Genomic DNA, 19,765 nt, shown 5'->3' on the forward strand with positions numbered 1-19,765 from the left:
ATCAGAGTGCAAAATCACTTCTCACAACACTACTGAAACTGATGGGTTTGCTAGTTGCTACCTACAATGCAATACCTTTGGGGTCGTCTATAGGCAAGACCAGACCTTTCTTAGATCTCATTAACAACAGATCATGGAGAAGACAGATCTTCCCATTCAGATACCACTGCAGATCAAAACCCATCTGAGCTAAGGTCACCAACCCAATGCAAAGCAAAAGATTCATGATCCCTCGAGAACAACAAATATTTACGGGTGTAAGAATCAGGTTAGGCATGTCTTCCTATCAATGACGTAGAAAGGGGAGCAATTTGTCTGGCCCTGTTCCAGTTCAGAGCTCTGTATGGACAAGGTTGCAGACAAAATATATATAAACAAGCAGGGGGGATTCAAGACCTTGAAGTGACACAGGTGGCAGCAAGGATACTTACCTGGGAGGATGGTCACCTAGCTTCAATCAGAACTGTACACATCAAAGGCATATCCAATGCCCAAGCAGACTGGCTGAGGGGACAACGGGAATAGTCCCTTAAGAAACATCTCATAACATTGCACTTCACAACACCTCATGAACCTGTGTGCGCTCCAACACAGCCATCAACTACCAGGGTACATGACAAGACTTGTTCTACTCACAAGCAGATGCCCTGACATTGCAGTGGCCATTAGGCCTTCTCTATGTATTACTACCCTTACCAGTAACAGACCATGCCTTTCCACCCTCCAACAGATGGTGATATTTCCACCTTTTACCCTACTGACCTCTCCGGTCAAGTTACAGCAGGGACCAATTTGGTTCCCTCATTTAGACTTACTCTGCTTAACCGTGTGGAAATAGAAAGGAACACCTTCCTAAGATGGGGATATTTCTGAGAGGTGGCCAACACTCTCCTAGCATTCAGAAAACAGTTTATGGCTCAGAATTTACAACTCTTATTGGGAAGCCCTCACTCAGTAGACATTTTACACAGCCCTGACCAAGCATCCATTTGAACCAGTCAAGGATGTTCCCCTGAGAAGGCTGAGAATGAAGACTATCTTCCTTATTATGTTCACGTCTGCCAGAAGATTTAGTCAGACCTGAACTCTGTATCTTTCCCAATAGTAAGGTGATGCCTCCGACTGTCTTCCAAAACTATGCAGTATTCCAAACTGCATAGTTTGCAAGAGATAAGGCTACCATATTTATACCTGTACCCTAAATAGAAGAGGGAGAGGCTCTGACACAACCTAGATGTCAGAAGGAGGCTTAAGGCCTCTGCTCTGAATAGCGCAAATTAGAAAGTCAGTCTTACTGTTCTTAAATATATCTCATCTCAGTTTAGGGAAGAAAATGTCTTCAGCAGCAGTAGGTGCCAATAGCAAAATATACACTATCGAAACTCCTAAAAACTCTCTTCGCAGAGGTTCCTTGTGGAATACCAGCTCACTCTTTGAGGAATGCTACTACCAGTGCAGCATTACACAGGAACACTTTTGTAGAAGAAGGCTGCAAGTTTGTCAGTCTTGACCTTATTAAGATGCTACAAATCGAATCTATATGATTCAGCGGACACCAACTGTAGTAGAAAAGTACTGCAGTGCATGATCATGGACGAAGACCATATCCCACCCAGAAACTGGAAACTGCTTTGGGAGCACCCAAGATGTCCTCCGCCTCAGAGGGAGAACGGACCTTTGGACACTTACTGTGAAGGGTCCTTCTCCTCTGAGGAAAGGAGGACATCTTCTCCGTCCTTCTCTACCCTGCTGCCTCATTCTTATACCTCCTCCGGGTTATGCTTTATTTACAGTACATGTTAATGCAACAGGTGTTTTTTCTCTCAGTATTAACAGTTGCTGCATGATAAATTCAATGTTACTGCTTTGTGGAGTCACCTGAACTAAAGAGAGGGTGGTCCCACAGGCTAGACAGGAAGAGGAAGAAAGTTAGTTCCTGCCTCCCTGATTGGATGGTGGGAATCACCCAAGATGTCCTCCTTTCCTCAGAGGAGAAGGACCCTTCACGGTAAGTGTCCAAAGGTCCGTTTTAGGAGCTCTCTCAGCCCCACCCACTTCACAAGGTGTTTGTTGTGGGGATAATAATGACATACTTTGTAAACTGCTCTGAGTGGGTGTTGTTGTCTTGAAGGGCGGTATATAAACCTATTACTATTATTATTATTATTTGTGGCACTTGGGTCCTATTGGTTGCATAAATGATATGGTAATAGCAGGCAGGCTTGAGGGATAGTGGGGGTATAGCTCATGTTTAAGTATTGATGTGTGTCTGGTGGATGGAAGGTAGTAGCTTGCTTCCTCCTTATTTGGAAGTAATTTTACTTGTCAGTAGGTTGTATTTCTACATCATTTGGGAAATCATTGGAAAATGGAGGTTCTTTAGCCTCTTCAGTTGAGAAGTACTATGCTGGCCTCTCCTATTGTGGTGCTCTCCATATTCCATAGCCACCACCTTATTTAGATTGCAGTCAAGATTGAACATTCTTGCTTGCCAGGTCAGCCAGAAACATTCTGCACTTCCCTTCCCTTAAGAAATAAGGCCTTCTTAGGGAAGGAGCCTGTACTATTGGATTTCAAGGAGCAATGTTCCTGTCTAAATGCCTGCCTACTACCTGGAGGACTATTAGTCTTCTACATATTACATTTTAATTTTTTCCTTCCTCCAAGGAAGTCAGAATGGTGTACACAGTTCGCCAGTCCTCCATGAGAGAGGAGGTTAGGTTTAGAGTGAGTGATTGGTCCCCGGTTCATCCAGCAGGCTTCATAGTTAGTTAGGGATTTGAACCTGGGTCTTCCTAGTCCAGCACCCTAACCATTATACAACACTGATTCTTTCTTTACGTAAAGGCCGGCAAAAGAGGACAGGCTGAGAGAGTGAGAGGGTGAGCTGAGTGAGAAGATGAGCTGCTTAATATATATATGTAAATTATTGGCTACTGAAAGTATCTAATAGTATGTTGAAATGGTTTTCATTAATTGAGGATAACCCTGTGCCTGGTTGTCTACGTCTTTGTTAAGCAGAACAACTGGTTTGCCAAACTGTACAGTATTTTGCCCTCTTTTTGGCTTTCTCTTAGTTTGATCTCCCTTTGGCTACTAATTGTTACTTCAAAAATACTTTCAACATAACGTCCTCTCCAATAATTAAAGACAGACCCTGCCTGCTGACTTGTAGCATAATCAGCAGACAAATTCTATATTTCATACATTATTTGAGGATGATGTTCAGATTAATGATGAACATTTTTGGCAATACATACAAATAAAATTTTACAACACAAGCTAATTACTTTTTTTTTTTTTGCATAGATGTGAAATTTGTGAAATGCTTTAGTTTTTATACAGGAATAAGGAAATTAGATAATAAACGTCATGCCAATATAGTTAAAAAGCTAATTACTTTTATGATAGTTTACCTACCCATCAACCTATGCCCAGGGCAAGTACAAGTTTTAGAAGTATGCTATGATTCACTGGTTGATTTAATCTATTGACTTTATCGCCACTGAATTCATATAAGCTATATAGTAACACTATAGGAAAAGTGGAAGGCAGCAGGAAAAGAGGAAGACCTAAAACAAGATGGCTTGACTCAATAAAAGAAGCCACATCCTCCAGTTTGCAGGATCTGAGTAGGTCTGTTAGAGAGAGAACGTTTCAGAGGTCTTTCATTCATAGGGTTGCCATAGGTCAGAGATGACTTGACGGCACATAACACACACAGTAACACTTACTTCAGGTATATAATTATTAATCCTCAATTATGCAGATTTGTTCTTGTTTGCTACAGAATATTAACGGTTTCCTTCCTGCATATGTGAAGGAGTATCTGCCATATTCTGTATAGTTTAAAGTAAAACTGAACAAAAGTAATGCAGAACACAAGTAAATGCCATCCATCAAAGATGGCATTTCCCTATATGAGGCACTTTATTACTAGGGAAACATTGAAAGAGGTGTAAAGGATGGGACCTGATTAGTTGGATAGAATAGGATGCTTCATCATGGTAAGAGAACTAGATGTGGACTGACTATTTGGCGTGGAGACTTGATAAAAGAGTATTAGGCACAAGAGCTTTGTAATGATTCTGTGGGTGCTTCCTTCTCTCCGGGGAGTGGAAACCCCCTCCTAGTTTGTCTGATTCAGGCCTCTCAGAAGGGAAGTTGGAAAGGCCTCAGAAAAGGACAAGGAGGGTGGTTGGTAATGTACCCTCTTCCCTCTCTTCTGCCAGGATAGGCTGCCTCTCCAACTTTAAGAGTGCAGCCTCACTCTTCTTCCCTGGCCCTCTTTCCCCTGACCTTTTAAAAGCTCCCCCAGTTGTGGAACAGCCCTGGACTGTTCCTCCCTGTTGACTCATTGGAAGGTATTCCCAAGGCTGCCAGGCCATTGCGCTAGTGAGGCTTCTAGATCCCACCCCCAACCCCTTGGCCCATAGCAGCCACTATTCCTCACAAGGGTGGGGCTACCTGCTCCCGGTGGCAGCTGTGGCCTGAGACACCAATGCTGCTGGAGTTGTGTTCTCTGGCCAAGTCTCTGCTGCCTGCTGGGGTCTTGAGCGAAGGCTGGAGGCTTGGGTTTGAGTTGTCCCCCAGAATCTCCCATCGCAGTCCTGCCTTTTCTGTTCCAGTTGATACCAGGCCCCCTAGAGCTGCTGCCGCCTTACATCGTTGCAGCTGCTGGCCACGCCTCTGTCGACTTCTGAGGAGGTCATAAAATTGGCTAGCTGCAGTGGTGGTGTCTCCTCCAGCCCTGAATCCTGCTAGGATTAGAGGAGCCCTGGCAGCTCACTCCAGGTTGGCAGGAGTTCCCCGGATGCCTCTGGGTCCTGCAGAGATGTTGCTGAAGAAGGAGGGAATAAGGCTGGGACTGGGTAAACCGACTCCAGACAGTTTCATTGTGTAGGTTGCATCATAACAAATGTAATTTAGACTGCAGCTCTAAAATTGGCACTGAAGTACATGATTGTTTGATACTGGATTTTAAATACTGATACAGTATTTAAGAGATTGGATTTTAAATACAGTTCTTTTAAATAAGAACTGAATCTTGAGTTTAAGAACTTAGTCTTTCTTAGCTTGTTAAATCTGCTGTTAACTTTGTTAACAGGATATAAATGTTGTTGATGGATTTCTGACAACCTTTGCTGACCTTCTTTCCGAAAGAGAGGAGAGTAGTGATACTGACAAGATCCTAAGTGAGGAATATTAATAAAGTTAAGAGCACAGTATAGGAAAAAATACAGACAATGTAATGAGGATCTCAGCTTAAGTTTTTCACTAAAGTAGAACTTAAGGGACACTAAACATTAAGAAAAAAATACTGTAGTGGCCAGCCTTTGCTGATGCTATTTTTTTAGCACAAGAAGCTGTGGCAAGATTACTTCCTCATGGTAGAATGCTTTCCTAGTTAAACTTCTTACAAAAACTGTGGTATCTGTAAAGCTACAGTTCTTACAAGGAACATGCTGGGTGCTTGAGGATAACAACCCTATGATCCAGTATATTTACTAAAAATACAAACTTTTTTACTGTATCAATGAGAATGAATTGGTAATTTCCCCCATATAGTCCAATGACTACATTATAACTACAAATGACATTTACTTTAGAATTTGATATTTTTGTGTTCAACTATTATTTCTGTAGCCCTGTTACTGCTTAATCCCTTAAAGCAAGAGAGTCTTTCAATTTTTAGTAACCTGAAAAAGCAAGATTACATCTATTGAGGCCATCATATGAATGAAACTATACATTACATAAATTTGTACAGTTTATACTAACAAACAATATTAGATGGTCATTTTTAGAGTTAGTTCTTCAAAGGAGTCTTATTAGATGTTTTGTGGTACAGGGTGGTAATCTCTACTGGTACTAGTCTGTACATGTTTTTTATGGTATAAAATCTTGAACCCTTGTTTAGAGAGGTCAGCAATCTATAATATGGGCTGGTTTGAAATTAGACACAATATTCACGAGCTAGTTTGGTGTAGTGGTTAAGAGGGCGGGACCCTAATCTGGAGAACCAGGTTTGATTCCTCACTCCTCCACTTGAAGCCAGCTTGGTGACCTTGGGTCAGTCACAGCTTCTAGGGGTTGTCTCAGTCACACCTAGCTCACAGTGTGTTTTGTTGTGGGGATAATAACATACTTTGTAAACCACTCTGAATGGGTGTTATGTAGCAGTCAATAGTTTAACCCAGTGAGAAATAATATCATTCTGAGGATGTACTTGTTCAGATAATATTGAACTTCATTTAATAACTATATACAGTAAAGCAAACAGCAAACTATGAGAGAAAACTTGTTCATGACTTGTACATAAGATAGACAGTTACAGTAACAGACCTTTTTTAACTGACACAAAAGGAATGTTCATTCACATCAGGGAGGGGTCAGTTCAATAGCAACAGATAAACTGACACTGTACAAAATATTAAGCCCCCTTTCCATGTGCAAGTACTCTTCACTCTTTCTATTCAAATTAGGCTACAGTGATTTATTCCAATAGTCCAAATGTCAGCTGGGCAAAATCAGTTAAGGGCACACAGGAAGTGACATCAGTGCATCAGGACACTGCTGATGTCTTCCTAGTTTCCCACCATTCCCCCTCCCCCAGCCAGCTGACCAATGTCAGGAAGCACTGGCTGGTAGGCATTCTCCCACTGCTTGGCAAGTCAGCCCTGGGATTTCCTTCAGTTTTGTAGAGAAATTCTGTCAGGTCTGTTCCTAGCTTCATGTTGTGACTCTGTTGATCATATTCTCTGTGGCATGGTTCAGAAAGAGATATATTGATAATTAAGAACAAGGGAGGTGGTATATGAGGTGTGCATGTTTTTTTAAAAAGTCCAGATCTGGGTCAGGTTCTGTGATCCAAGTTAGAGAATCCTGGATTTAACCGGCCATTATTTTCTATGGGGAAAAATGTCCAGAGCGATGGGGGGGGGCACTTTAAAATAAATCTTCACCATATTTGCAGGGAACCTACTCCTTACTGTCCCCTAAAGACCCCTCCCCAAATTCCAAGAGGATTGGAGCCCATGGTCCAATTTTATGGGCCCTTGAACAAGCTGCCCCCTAGCCACTCTCCATCGTTTCTTATGGAGGAAACATTTCCAAGCCTTTTAAAGTCTGCAGCACCCCCACCACCTGCTTGGAATTCTCTGGTCATCAATTCCCTTGCAAGCTTATTCTCAGACCTGAGAATCTCTAAGGATTCCCTTTACTGAAGTGGTGGAAGCGGGGGCTAGGTCAAGCTGCAGGGTTTAAAAGGCAGCCAGCCGTTGGCCTGAAGGGGCTGTCTTGGAGCTTGGTGGGGGAGGGGGCGCAGAATGGGATGAAAATTCACATTGCCTGCTGCCTTCTCTCCTGCCAACCAGCCTCACCCCACTCTGTTGCCACAGTGTAGAGCTTGGCTCCATTTGTGCTGTTGCTGTCCCGCTCACTGCCTCCAGCTGCCCTAAGATAGTTTCCTCTGGCTCTCTGCTGTGGCTGGATCATCCGGCCCAGCAGAGTCCACGTGCTGGGATCAGGTCTGGGGTTCTTCAGTGGGTGCTGGGAAAGCCAGATTTAGCTGCATCGGCATAAGTTTGGCTTTTTTTCTTGGTTCCCGGACCAGGGTCACACATCCCTAGTGGTATGGCATAGGGAAGAGCTAGATGTGACATTTGCCATGGGTCTGCACCTTTGTCAGTTGATGCCATTCTTAATTGATTTGTACTTTTTTAATATGGAGCCACGAGATCCCCATCCAGAACAGGCAGCATTTAATATATGCTGTGACAATCCATCTTTGGCATGAAAAGAAGTAAGTTGATGCTTGGATTAATGGTGAACAAACAAAATTTTAAAAAATAGTGAACTCCACTTAGTTTTCTAATACAAGCAGCAGAGGCAGCAGGTGAATGATGGCAATTCAGCAGATGAGTCCATGTGATTCCGCCACTTTCCTCCTGATAGCACCTCCTTTCGCAGGAGAAAACAGTGACCGGGCAGTCTGCCACCACCATCTTCTTCCTGTTCTTACCTGTTTTCCTGCTCTCACAGCCAGGAGGAGTGCTGAGGGGCAATCTTTCTCCCTCCCCCCCCCTCAACCCGGCATGCCAGGGTGAGGTGGGTAGGCCGAACCTCCTGGTGAGCTGGCCAGCCAGTGAACCTGTGTGCCTAGGGCTTCCTGACCCTGTGCATGTTCTGGATGGGGCCTCGTGCATCTAAGTTAAAAAACTACAAACCATCTAGTCCCTAGTTTAGGCTGGCTGCTAGTCTGTACTCCAGAAGTCCTACTCCAAATCAGGCCAGCCTGCAGGGCACAGGACACTAGGAAGGCTTCAGTCATGTTCTGTTTGTGGAGGAGGAAGCAAGAGGAGTGTGTGAGTTGGACAGTGTGCTGCATTTGTGCCTCCTGTGAACAATCTTATTTGTCATGACATTGGAACAAAGTCCCTGATAATTTTCCTATAAAGGTATAAATTGATTAACTTTGAACATCTCAAGAGTTTCTAAACGTTATTTCCTTCTATTTTAGCTGTGTCAGAGTAGAAGAACATCATGCTGTTGACATTGACCTATATCACTGTCCCAACTGTGAAATTCTTCATGGACCCTCCTTAAGTAAGTAATGGATGTTAGGGATACACATGACAATATATATTTCCTAAATCATTTCTAGATTGGAGGAAGGAACAAAATTGAGAAGGAGTTTGGGATAAAAATAAATCGTAACTTAAATATTTAGCAGTTTATTGGGCAAAGAAGTGGGTAATAGGTTTCACTTTGATATGCCTGCCATCTCATTGTTTAAGAGAACAATATGTGAGCTGAACAGAATGTGAAGAAAGCTTACTGATTTGAGTATCTGCAGTACTTTACAATACTTCTTAATTTTACAAAATTTAAATTGGAATTGGGCAACAGCTGTTTTATTGGACTTGTAAGTCTTTCTTTTAAAGTATTCTAAATAGTATATTGGGGAAACCAAATTCTCGAAATAGAAAATGAGGAGATTGAGTTAATGCAAATTAAATTCTGCTTCAGGGTGTGGGTGGGTGAAATCTTGCCCTGCAGGATCGAATGTTATTATTACTATAAAGGTAGTTCCTAACATTCCATCACATTATAGCTCAGCAAGTTTAGGTCAATATTATATTATAAATATGTATCTATATAATAAAGTAGGAACTGGCTTGGTTTTCCATGGCTAGGGTCATTGGGGATAGGTTTAGCCTCCTCTCCCAAAGTAAGCCCAAGTACATTTCTTTTATTGCATATATGTGAGTGGTTTCCATTCACTCTTTTGTAGAAAAGTAGAGTAGTTTTCTTAAATGTTTGGTGAGGGCAATTCTGACTCCACTCTTGTTACTGGACCTTCATTAGTGGGATCATCACATGGAGAAGATATAAATTTTTTTGGCAGAGATATAAAATGTCTCCTTGGTGCATCAATCTTTATAAAGAAGGGAAACTAAATAGGTATTGAGTAGCTCATCTTTACCCCCCCCCCCCCCAAGTTCCATCTTACTTCTGCTGTGATGTCATAAACTCAAATTAAACTCTGTGCTTGGACTTCGCTGTAAAATTTCCTGGTTTGATCAAGCTCCAATTCACTACAGTGTCCAAATGCAGGCATCTTGGTGAGTTGGAGTTTCTTTCCTCCACATAACCAAGATTAACTGATAAAGATACCACTTGAGGTCTTGCCTTATTGCCCATTGTTTCCCAGAGCACTTTATTATTGCTTCTTGATGCACAAAGTGTCTCTCTAAAGTCTGTGAATCAGGCTCTAGGATACCTGATCTGGCTGGCAGGTGAATCGCAGAGTCAGCCTCTCTGGCACATGTTCATATGATTAACGTGGTAGCAGGTATGTAACACCATATGAAGGGAAGGGATTACTTACTGGTGCCATAGAGCAGGGCAGGCCACTCAGCAATTCATTATGAATGTTCTGTGTTACTATGCTCGGAGGTCACAGGTCAATCTAATTGCGCAAAATTATAGTGCTGAAAAGCCCTGAATGCAAGATGAACTAAGTCTCTGAATTAGTCTATTCTCTGGGTTTTTTTTCATGGAGGCAAATGAGGGTAGATATGTATCTTGTTGGCTAACTTTAATATTTGTATTTGTGTAATGCTGTTACCCTAAGAATCTCCAATTAATTCAGCTACTTCTAAAATACAGAACACTGTACTATTATCAAATAGTAATGAAGGATTACACTTGGAAACGTGTAATTTTTATCTATGAAAGATGGTTAAAGATTATTTGAACACTCAGATAATTAAACTTGCTGCTCAACAATATTGTAAGGTACAGCTATATTACAAGATTTAATAGATCCAAAATGTAAATCTTAACTATATATTATAATTAGTGGCCAGTGTATTATTTGCCACAGTGCCCTATATAACATACACAGATTGGAAGGTAAGATTCAATGGACGCCAGCTGTAATGGGTAATATAATGGCTGGCACATTTAGTCTAGCTGGGCTCTACATAGTAACATTTTTTTTTAATTTTATCCCTTCCCACCTGTGTATTACAGTTGAAATAGGGTTTTGTTTCTTTTATATTTCCCTTGCTAAATCCAGCTGACTCATTTTTAGAATAAATAATAAAAACTTTGCGCAGAGTAATCTCTGCCTTTGAAAATGCAATTTGTAAAAGTATAACTACTTGTAGGTAACACTAGCCTTTTAACAAACATACCGATTTGTCCTTAAAAGGTGTTCAGTTACATCAGAGGCTTTGTGTCACATCTTTTGTAGAGCAGCTGCCTACCTTAATAACTGTCAGATGCTATTGGCTGCTTTCCAAAGTGGTCATTGAGCTTGTAGAAACAGGTGTGTACATATGGAAAGAATGATATGCATCATTCTGTTCAGAAACACACATACTCACTTACTGACGGTTGGTATACATAAAATGTGTGCTACATGGAGGCTGTTTAAATTGCTTCCTATGGCAGCTGCCTCAGACCAGAAAGCTGTTTATGTGCTGCTGCTGCTGCTTTTGTTTCCCAGAAGATTTGCAGTGGTATAGAGAACATGCCACACTCTACATGGTGAGTTCTTATGAACAGTGACATCCTGTAGTGACAGCAATCACCGGGAGCTGTTTAAGACACTGTCTGAATTCCATATTTGTTGTTCCTTGGTAGGTTATGATTCAGGCAAGCCTAAACCTCTATTACTAGGCCCAGATTATTTGGTAGTACTTTTTCTACCTTGTAGTTTTGCACTGCCTGTTTGATTTACTGTACATAGCTTGCCTTGTGGTGTGCTTTAGATTTCTACGTAAGAATTATTTTGTGCATTTCTCCCACCTTCAGATTTCATACTCTTCTAAAAGTATTGGGAAAATGGAAAGGCAGTGAAGCATACATTGTAGTAATACTGTTTTGTTCTTTTATGGAAGTGAACAAATTGACAGCTTGGACTTTCTGATACTTTGCTAGAACCTACTTGACTAGTTTGCAAAAAAAATGCAGCGGAAACTTTAGTGGGCATTATTTCAAAAACAGGATTCATGCAAATTGAGAGTCTGCACAGAATTTGGGGTGGTGGTGGATAAGTGTAAAGGATGAGGTGGAGCCAGCTCAGCTCTACAGTCTCAAGCTGAGGGGCATGGCATGAGAGGAGGTGTGCTTACCTTTCCACTTACGCTATTGCTATACAGCTTCACACTGGCCTGCCTTGGAGCTGGTTGGCAGCAGTACAATAGAGCATGAGCCTCTGCCTCTGTACCCTCGCCAGCTCAGGCTTATCATGTACTTGCCCATGGTGGGCAAAGCTCCCATCCATGCAGGATCAATTAAGCAGTGTTAAAAAATGGGGGCGGGGAGGGGATATTGTGGATGCCGTAGCATCACTTCTGAGTGATTGCCTGCAAGTGACATCAGAACATCTACAATGCTTCCCTTCCCCTACAATGCCCCACCCCAAAAGCTCCTGGGAGTGCCAGCTGCTGAGCTGGTGACCATATGCTCAGAAGCCATTGAAGCTAGGTAGCCGTGCTATAAGTAGTAAAGGAACATGACCCATCTCTGTGACTTCAAGGAGGACTGCAGATGGTCCTGCACACAGTATTGGGAAATTTTCCCTTTCCCCATGAGCACAATGATACAAGACCAGTGCTAGATTAGTAGTTTCTTGCTAGTGAAACCCAAAACCTATGCAGTCTAGTGTTGGGGTGGCTTAATTTCTCTGAAGTTCTGACTGCTGCTCTTTAAGTCCAAGTGAGTGAGCTGTTCAAATAGTCTTGAACCTGTGCAATGCAATGTGTGTGCATAGAACCTCATATATTGGGGAATGGGAGAATTAGGGCAAAGGGACGTGCACCTCAAAGCACATATCCCCAGACTTAAAGCCCTCACCCTGGGATCCTAAAAAGTGTTAGAGGCTCAGTCAGGCCAATTCCTCCTCCACCCATGTTTCCTTTTCGTGTGTTCCACAAATGATACTCACCTTCCTTCAGCATTTCTTGTCTCTTGAAGGCTAATCAGTATGCTTAGTTTTTGAAGAGCTCTCTCTCTTTCTGTGAATTTACAGATTTAATTTTTTTTTGCTTATCTGGGGACTCCCTCAGCTGGTCAGAAACCACTGCTTTGTCTGTGGATATTTGCTATTCTGTTGCTTTGCACAGGGCCATCCAGTTTAGACATGATAATCGTATTTGAGAGTTGAATGATGTATCTGAAGCATAGGAACAAGAAATTGAATTTAAAGACAGATTGCTAGGGAAATAGTAAAAAAAATACAGGAGATCAACACACTTATTTTGCTTTTGTTTGTATATCTGTTATTTTCTACGAACAAGTCAGTATACAATTTTAACATGTATGAGAATTAGCTTTGTTTTAAAAAAAACACTTATGTTTTTCTATCCCAGGTTGATCCACAGGGTAATTTATAATGTTTAAAACAGCAAAAAATAAAAGCACAGAAACATAAAACATCTAGCATACAAACAGGATTCCAGCAAAATAAAGCTAAAGATAAATCTGTAGTGTTCTTTTCCTCTGAAGCCCTCCAGAAAATTGCCACTCAGCCAATCACAACTCAGTTTTCCAAATCCAATGGATTATTCAAGTTTGGAAGAAGGAGAGTACAAATGTGATATTTTAGAAGCTAATTCATATTTTAATCCTCTAGTGAAAAAGAGAAGGAACTGGCACAGACACGACTATACTGAATTTGATGATGGTTCCAAACCAGTTCAAGCTGGGACACGAACATTCGTAAAACAGCTACGAGCTCGTTCATTCCCAAGGTAAGAGAAGTGGTGCTAAAAGAAAAGTTCTTATGAGTCTAGTCAGTTATATCTAATTACTAACTGCTGATCAAATTCAGAAGAGGATTTCAGGAACAATATGAAGCACTTTGCCTGTTTAACTGTGAAACTGAGCTTATTGTTTGTATCAGAGGTTTTCTAGGCTTTAGGAACGATAAAACACAATTCATATGTAGTTAGATTTATAGTCTTTGTTCAGATTGAGGAAACAATTTTGGGGAGGCAGGTTATTTCACAATTATTCTGAAAGAGTTTCTTACATTTTACCTAGCTGCTTCAAACCATGGTTTTGCATTCATGCCCTAAACTTTACCACATTAGGAACTATGGGGTATTGGGTGCCTTTTTTGGTTAGGATATTTGATAATGCTAGAGAAACACTAACATTGCAAAATACTGTTAGCTTCAGAGAATTAGGATTACTGTGTCAATTTACAATGACATAGTGAGTTAATGTATACTGTAAAGATCTAGGGAATAATCTTAGATTTCTGCAAGTATGAGTTTCTCTGGTTTTAAATACTGGTTTGAATATTTTAAAGTTGTAGTCACTCCTTTTTATTAGAGATTACTAAACATTTTCATGTTTATTTTAAATTTTGTTGTTTGATTTTTAAACATTAGTGTTTGTTCTCTTCTAGTGCTGATGACATCATTTTGAAAATGCATGGCAGCCAGCTAACACAAAGATACCTGGAGAAGCATGGGTTTGATGTTCCCATTATGGTTCCCAAATTAGATGGATTAGGTCTGAGACTTCCTCCCCCTACTTTTTCTGTTCTGGATGTGGAACGATACGTAGGTATGGTCTGTAGTTAGGACAGAAAATATAAATAAAAATTGGCTTCACTAAATAACCTGATGGCCCTCCTGAAACATTTTTAAGGCCACAGATTTTTAAGTGTGAGATGAAACCTAAGGAAATATGTGAAGGCACTAATGGAGGCTTAACCTTTCCAAATTGCTTTGTGAATGTGATGTGCGTTGTGCTAACTTCTCAACTCTTGGTCACTACTATACAGTTTTGTAGAAAATCATGTGTGGTTATAGTGTCCTACTTAGAACTAGGAATACAATTGTTGAGAGAATGATTCAATCTTGAGAGTTTATCCATTGTTTTTCTTCTAAGTTTTCTTTGACGTCACATGTAAGCTGAATTCTGCACACATTACAATTGTAGTCCTGAGAGTAGATACATTATAGAGTTGAATGTCTGTCTTCAGAGTAATTTTATCAGAATTTATGACACCACTCCATAAATAGAAGTTTTGATATTTACATCTTAATTGCTGCTGGCATTGAAGTTCCAAGCTGAGAATAAGATTGAGCAGCTTGTGTTTGGATATGTAGGTTTCTGTATGTAGGATTCAAGTTTCTGGGACCACTGCATAATTAATTGAAAGCTGCACAAATTCTGTTTAATCCCTTCTACCATAAGAAAGAAATTAAATACATTACTGCATACATTTTATCTGTTTGGTAAATTATGTTACTTATCCTTGTATAGCTTCCAGTGTCCTTAAACAATAGCAGTTACAGCACAGTTGCTAAAATTTGAAATATCTTTCACTGATAGTTGCTGATGTTCCTTGCCTGTGTGAAAACATAAGGGTGTTTTGCTTTTATAGGTGGTGATAAAGTGATAGATGTTATTGATGTGGCAAGACAGGCAGACAGTAAAATGAAGCTCCATAATTATGTTAAGTATTTCATGAACCCTGACAGACCAAAAGTATTAAATGTGATCAGCCTCGAATTTTCAGACACAAAGTAAGTATATACTTTTCATATATTTCTTTGGGAATCCTGTAATAAAAGGAAGCACTTTAGAGAACAGTTAGTAAATGAAGCAGTATAATTGCTTGACAATTAAGTTGGAAAGTTGGTTTTGTTGCTAGCATTTAGCAACTTGGAAATAAACATCAAATGTAGTATTTTGTTGAAGTAATTTAACTAATACGAGAGTTCAAAGTTTTGTTGGGATTACCCAACAATAATTTTGCTTAAAGAAATATAAGCCCAGTTACTCCAGTTGAGTGGAGTAAAAATTGTGCCGCACTATCTCCACATCCCTTTCTAGTAAGGTTGCCAATCTCCCATTGGTTTCAGGTGAGTAGCTGTGTTGGTCTGTAGTAGTACAGCAACATTTGAGTCCAGTAGCACCTTAAAGACCAACAAGATTTTCAGGGTATAAGCTTTTGAGAATCAAAGTTCTCTGGTATTGGAAGCTTCGAGTCTTGAAAGCCTATACCCTGAAAATCTTGTTGGTGTTTAAGGCGCTGCTGGACTCAAATTTTGTTAATCTCTTGGTGTGGTCTGGAGTTCTCCCACAATTACAACTGATCCCAGACTACAGAGAGCCATTCCCCTGAAGCAAATGGTAGCTTTAGAGGGCAGGCCCAATGATATAAAATAGATTCTAGCTGAACTCCTCCCCCGTACCAAACTCCACCTTTCACAAGCATGGCTACCAAATCTCCAGGAATTTCCCAGGCCAGAGTTGGTGACACTACTTTCTAGGAAGATAAAGTGCTGTGTGAAAAAAATCTACTTTTTGAGGCCAGTGCTAATGAGATGATAGGTCAGGTGTTTTAATATAGGTTTCTTGTTGGGGAAGAGTGGTAGTGAGTGGCAAGTGATTGCAGGTATGGAGATGAAGGATCAGGAAGTGTTTTCCTATATTTCAGCAAGATAATCAATTAAACCTATGTTAATGATCTCTTCTTGTTTTGTGTATTCTAAATACCTAAGCTTTGCAATTTGTTCATTTCTTTATGAAAGTTTAACCCTTACCATCCAGCCAAACAACATTAATATTTCCAGTTTCATTGTAACGCACAGTAAAGTACTAGGCCTTATATGTTGAAAGTTCTCTGAGACAAGTCTAGATGCTGTAATAAAAGGACAGTGGTTCTTGCATGAATTCTTGCATGAGCAGAAAGCACTTGACCGGGGGAGAGGAGTGCTTAATGAGTTCCTTCCTTCAGCAGCCCCTGTAGCCACAGACCATACCTTTAAGAGTCTCTCCTGCTCTCAAAGGAAGCTTTGGGTTGGGCAGGGGTAAGCTTGCTAGGTACTGCCACCACCTCCTACCCACTGCTCAGTTGGTGCTGAGGGAAAATGGGGGGGGGGTGTTACCCTGATTGTATTATGTCACTACCAGCATGATCTGGAAGGGCCATCAGGTCTCGTGATGCTCTAGCATTTGCCCAAATCTCTGTGGTTAAACCATAGAGTTTTGGCTGAATGCTAGCATGTTGTTGGTGATGTAATACCCCACCCCCTCCAAATGTGAGTTTCCCACCGGTTGCCGGGACTGGCAACCCTAGATGAGGGGGCATTTAGCAGGAAAATCCGATTGTGCACATGCTCTTGCATATTGCTCTGGATCCCATTGTATTTGTGGAGTATGAGTATGAAAACAAATATCTGAAGTACAAATATGGTTTGATTTAAATCTAATTTTATCCCATGTTTACTCTTGGTTATACTATGACACTTGTTTAAGCTTGTAAGAGTCATGTTATCGTATCTAAAAGTATGTTTAATTTCAGTTAATAATATACATTGAAACTTTGGTTTTGACAAAGCTATTCTACCTTACCCAGTAATGTGGATCGGAATAGTGATACAATAGAGAAACTTGCTGCATCTTAATGTCTTCCCTTGGGGTGGTGATAGTCTTATTTACTCTTGCATTTCTTTGTATTTTCAAGGATGTCTGAATTAGTGGAAGTTCCTGACATTGCCAGAAAACTCTCATGGGTGGAAAATTACTGGCCAGATGACTCTGTTTTTCCCAAGCCTTTTGTTCAGAAATACTGTTTGATGGGAGTCCAGGACAGCTATACAGACTTTCATATTGATTTTGGGGGCACTTCTGTCTGGTATCATGTTCTCTGGGTAAGAAAAAGGTTACTGACTTCTTAAATATACAATACTAGCAACAGAGCCCGTTGTGTGGAAAAATACAATGGGCTCTAGAAAACTGATTTGGTGGGCCCCCGCTGCAGGGCTTTGGGGGGGGCCCCGCGCCACTGCACCAGGCCTCCCCATTGTCTCTGTGGCTGTTGTGAGGACTTGGGAGGGCTGCACCACTGTATTGGGCATTCCCACCGCTTTCGTCGCTGCTGCAGGACCTTGAGAGGGCTGCGCTGCCGTGCCTGGCCTCCCTGCTGCCTCTGTAACCCCTCAGAGGCCTGGTGCAGCTGGCAGGGAGCCCAGCACAGTGGTGCAGCCCTCCCAAGGCCCTGCAGTGTCTGCGTCACCATGCTGGACCTTCTCACCACCACAGCAGCCTTCTTGGGGCCTCCAAGACAAGGCATATTGGCGATGACTCACTTTTTATCCCTGCAGAGAAGCTTGCGAGTGTGACTGCGTGGGGATTAAAAAGTGAGTTGTTGCCAATATGGCTTGCCTTTTATATAGTAGGATCCTGATAGTTATAAAACTTTACCTTTCCAGGTTTCTTTCATATATTGTGTTTAACCCATTAGCTCAAGTGAATAGACAAAGGAAGATAAGTTGCACTTTGTCGCATCTCATTTCTAGTGACGTGTTGTAGCATAAGCACATGTTAGATGGTGATTGTATATGTGATAGATGGCTCCAGTTGCACCTCTCCCAGAAGTAGCTGATGGGAGCTGATGGAATGTTGGGGCCAGGTTGACAGTTGGGGAAAAAAGCAGTTAAGTGAGGAGTTAGAGAGACTTGAGGGAAAGCTGTGTAGAGCAGGGGAATGGTTTCTAAGCTCACAGAGACAAAGTGAGGAAGACTTCCTTTGCAGAAAACTGTCCTGTCCCGTCCTGCAGCTCTGTCATTGTTCCTTGTGAGGGACTTTGTGGGGTTGGGTTGTGTGTGTGTGTGTGTGTTGGAGTGGCTGTTTTTCAACCGAATGACAATAAAATCACAATAATAGCTAGTGCTGCATATCCACTAACCCCCCAAGATTCAAGCAAATTGAACCAAGGTTCCCCCAGCCATCCAACTAGCAGAGGGGGAAAAAGGCCCTGCCCCCACAAAGGAAATAAGGAGGGAGGAGGAGAGAGACAGAACTGCTACTCTGCTTGGTCCCATGCCTTGCTTGTGCTGGCTGGGAGCTGTCTTCCCCAGGCCACTGCCCAGAAAATCAGGGCAGATTTCAAATCTTTTCTTTTCAAATCAAAGAAAAACAGGATGCCTGATACATTGCAGATGGTAAGCACCCCAGAACAAAAAACAACACAGATTTTTCAAGAACAGAGTTTTGTAATTCCCAATTATCCCAGATTTGTGTTGCCATTCTGGAAGATTATGGTGATAATCCTAAACATCTATTTAATATATATTTTCAGTTTGAGAATTTCATAATACATACCCCTAGTTATAAAGTATGTAGCTTAAAAAATCAGCAGTAGTGAAAGTAAGTGGTCGGCTGCTGCACGTAGTCCAGAGGATGATTGAGAGCCAAATTATTGAATTACTTTGGAAGCAGATCTGGTGATTTGGACCCTTGACCCAGGGCTGTGTGTACTGCTTTGGTTATGCAATTTTCTCATCTTTCCTACATTAATCATCCAGATGTGAACTATTGAAAAGTTTGTACGCAACTTGAAGTTTTTTTAAAAAAAAAGTTTCATAAGTTAAATTATTTATATCAAAGAAGAATTGGTTAAGAGTCAGTTTTCAGTGTGGGATTAATTGTACATTTCAGTGGAAGGAAGATAATGATTCAGTGAACAGGTTTACATTGCAGAAAGAATACTTGTTATTATTGCTTAGAGTTAGAGACATAGGTTCTCTGACAAGAAATTTTGTTGTCTGAAACCAGAGGGTGGGGGAAGTTATAACCTGTGACAGAGGCTTTTGTGACTGCTGCCTTTCCCAAACAGCACCCCTGAATCACAATAGTTTTATAACCATAACACTATATACAGCTATCATCATATGGTTTTTAACATTAGGAGTTGATATAAAAGGATAAAGATATGCATGCCTCATGTGATTATTTTTATGTACAGGGTGAGAAAATCTTCTATTTAATCAAGCCTACCAATGAAAATTTGGCAATCTATGAATCGTGGAGTTCATCTGTCACGCAGAGCGAAGTTTATTTTGGAGACAAAGTTGACAAGTGTTACAAATGTGTTGTGAAGCAAGGACATACTTTGTTTGTTCCAACAGGTAAAATGCTTTCCCTATGAATAATCATGCTTATACTTAACAATATGCTGAATATGTTGTTGGTTAGTGTTAGAGATCTCAAAAAAAAAAAATCTCATTTTTAAATATGGTACTAATACATGTAACTAGGGGTGTGCAGCAAAAATGGTATTATTCATATCCAGATATCAGGAATACCATAAATATTTGGTATTCCTGATATTTGGGTCTGATTTAGTATTTAGATTGTTTTATTTGGGAATCCCAAATATATTCAGTGCGTTATTTTTAATGGGAAAACTATTTGGGAGACTAGAGGGGCCATTTGTCAAGCAAAT

The 19,765-nt window shown here is 40.9% G+C and overlaps 1 protein-coding gene across 2 annotated transcripts in view; it reads left to right on the forward strand.

The window, feature by feature from the left end:
- Window positions 1-19,765, forward strand: part of KDM7A (lysine demethylase 7A) — a 69,845-nt gene that overhangs the window by 16,437 nt on the left and 33,643 nt on the right. For both annotated transcript variants that reach the window (XM_054988258.1, XM_054988259.1), the window contains exons 2-7: window positions 8,522-8,607; window positions 13,148-13,265; window positions 13,928-14,088; window positions 14,915-15,056; window positions 17,003-17,189; window positions 19,286-19,448. In XM_054988258.1, the coding sequence (XP_054844233.1) occupies window positions 8,522-8,607; window positions 13,148-13,265; window positions 13,928-14,088; window positions 14,915-15,056; window positions 17,003-17,189; window positions 19,286-19,448 (857 nt within the window). The remainder of the gene's footprint in view (window positions 1-8,521; window positions 8,608-13,147; window positions 13,266-13,927; window positions 14,089-14,914; window positions 15,057-17,002; window positions 17,190-19,285; window positions 19,449-19,765) is intronic.

Source organism: Eublepharis macularius, chromosome 9 (genome assembly GCF_028583425.1).
Source record: "Eublepharis macularius isolate TG4126 chromosome 9, MPM_Emac_v1.0, whole genome shotgun sequence".
NCBI classification, from domain to species: Eukaryota; Metazoa; Chordata; class Lepidosauria; order Squamata; family Eublepharidae; genus Eublepharis; species Eublepharis macularius.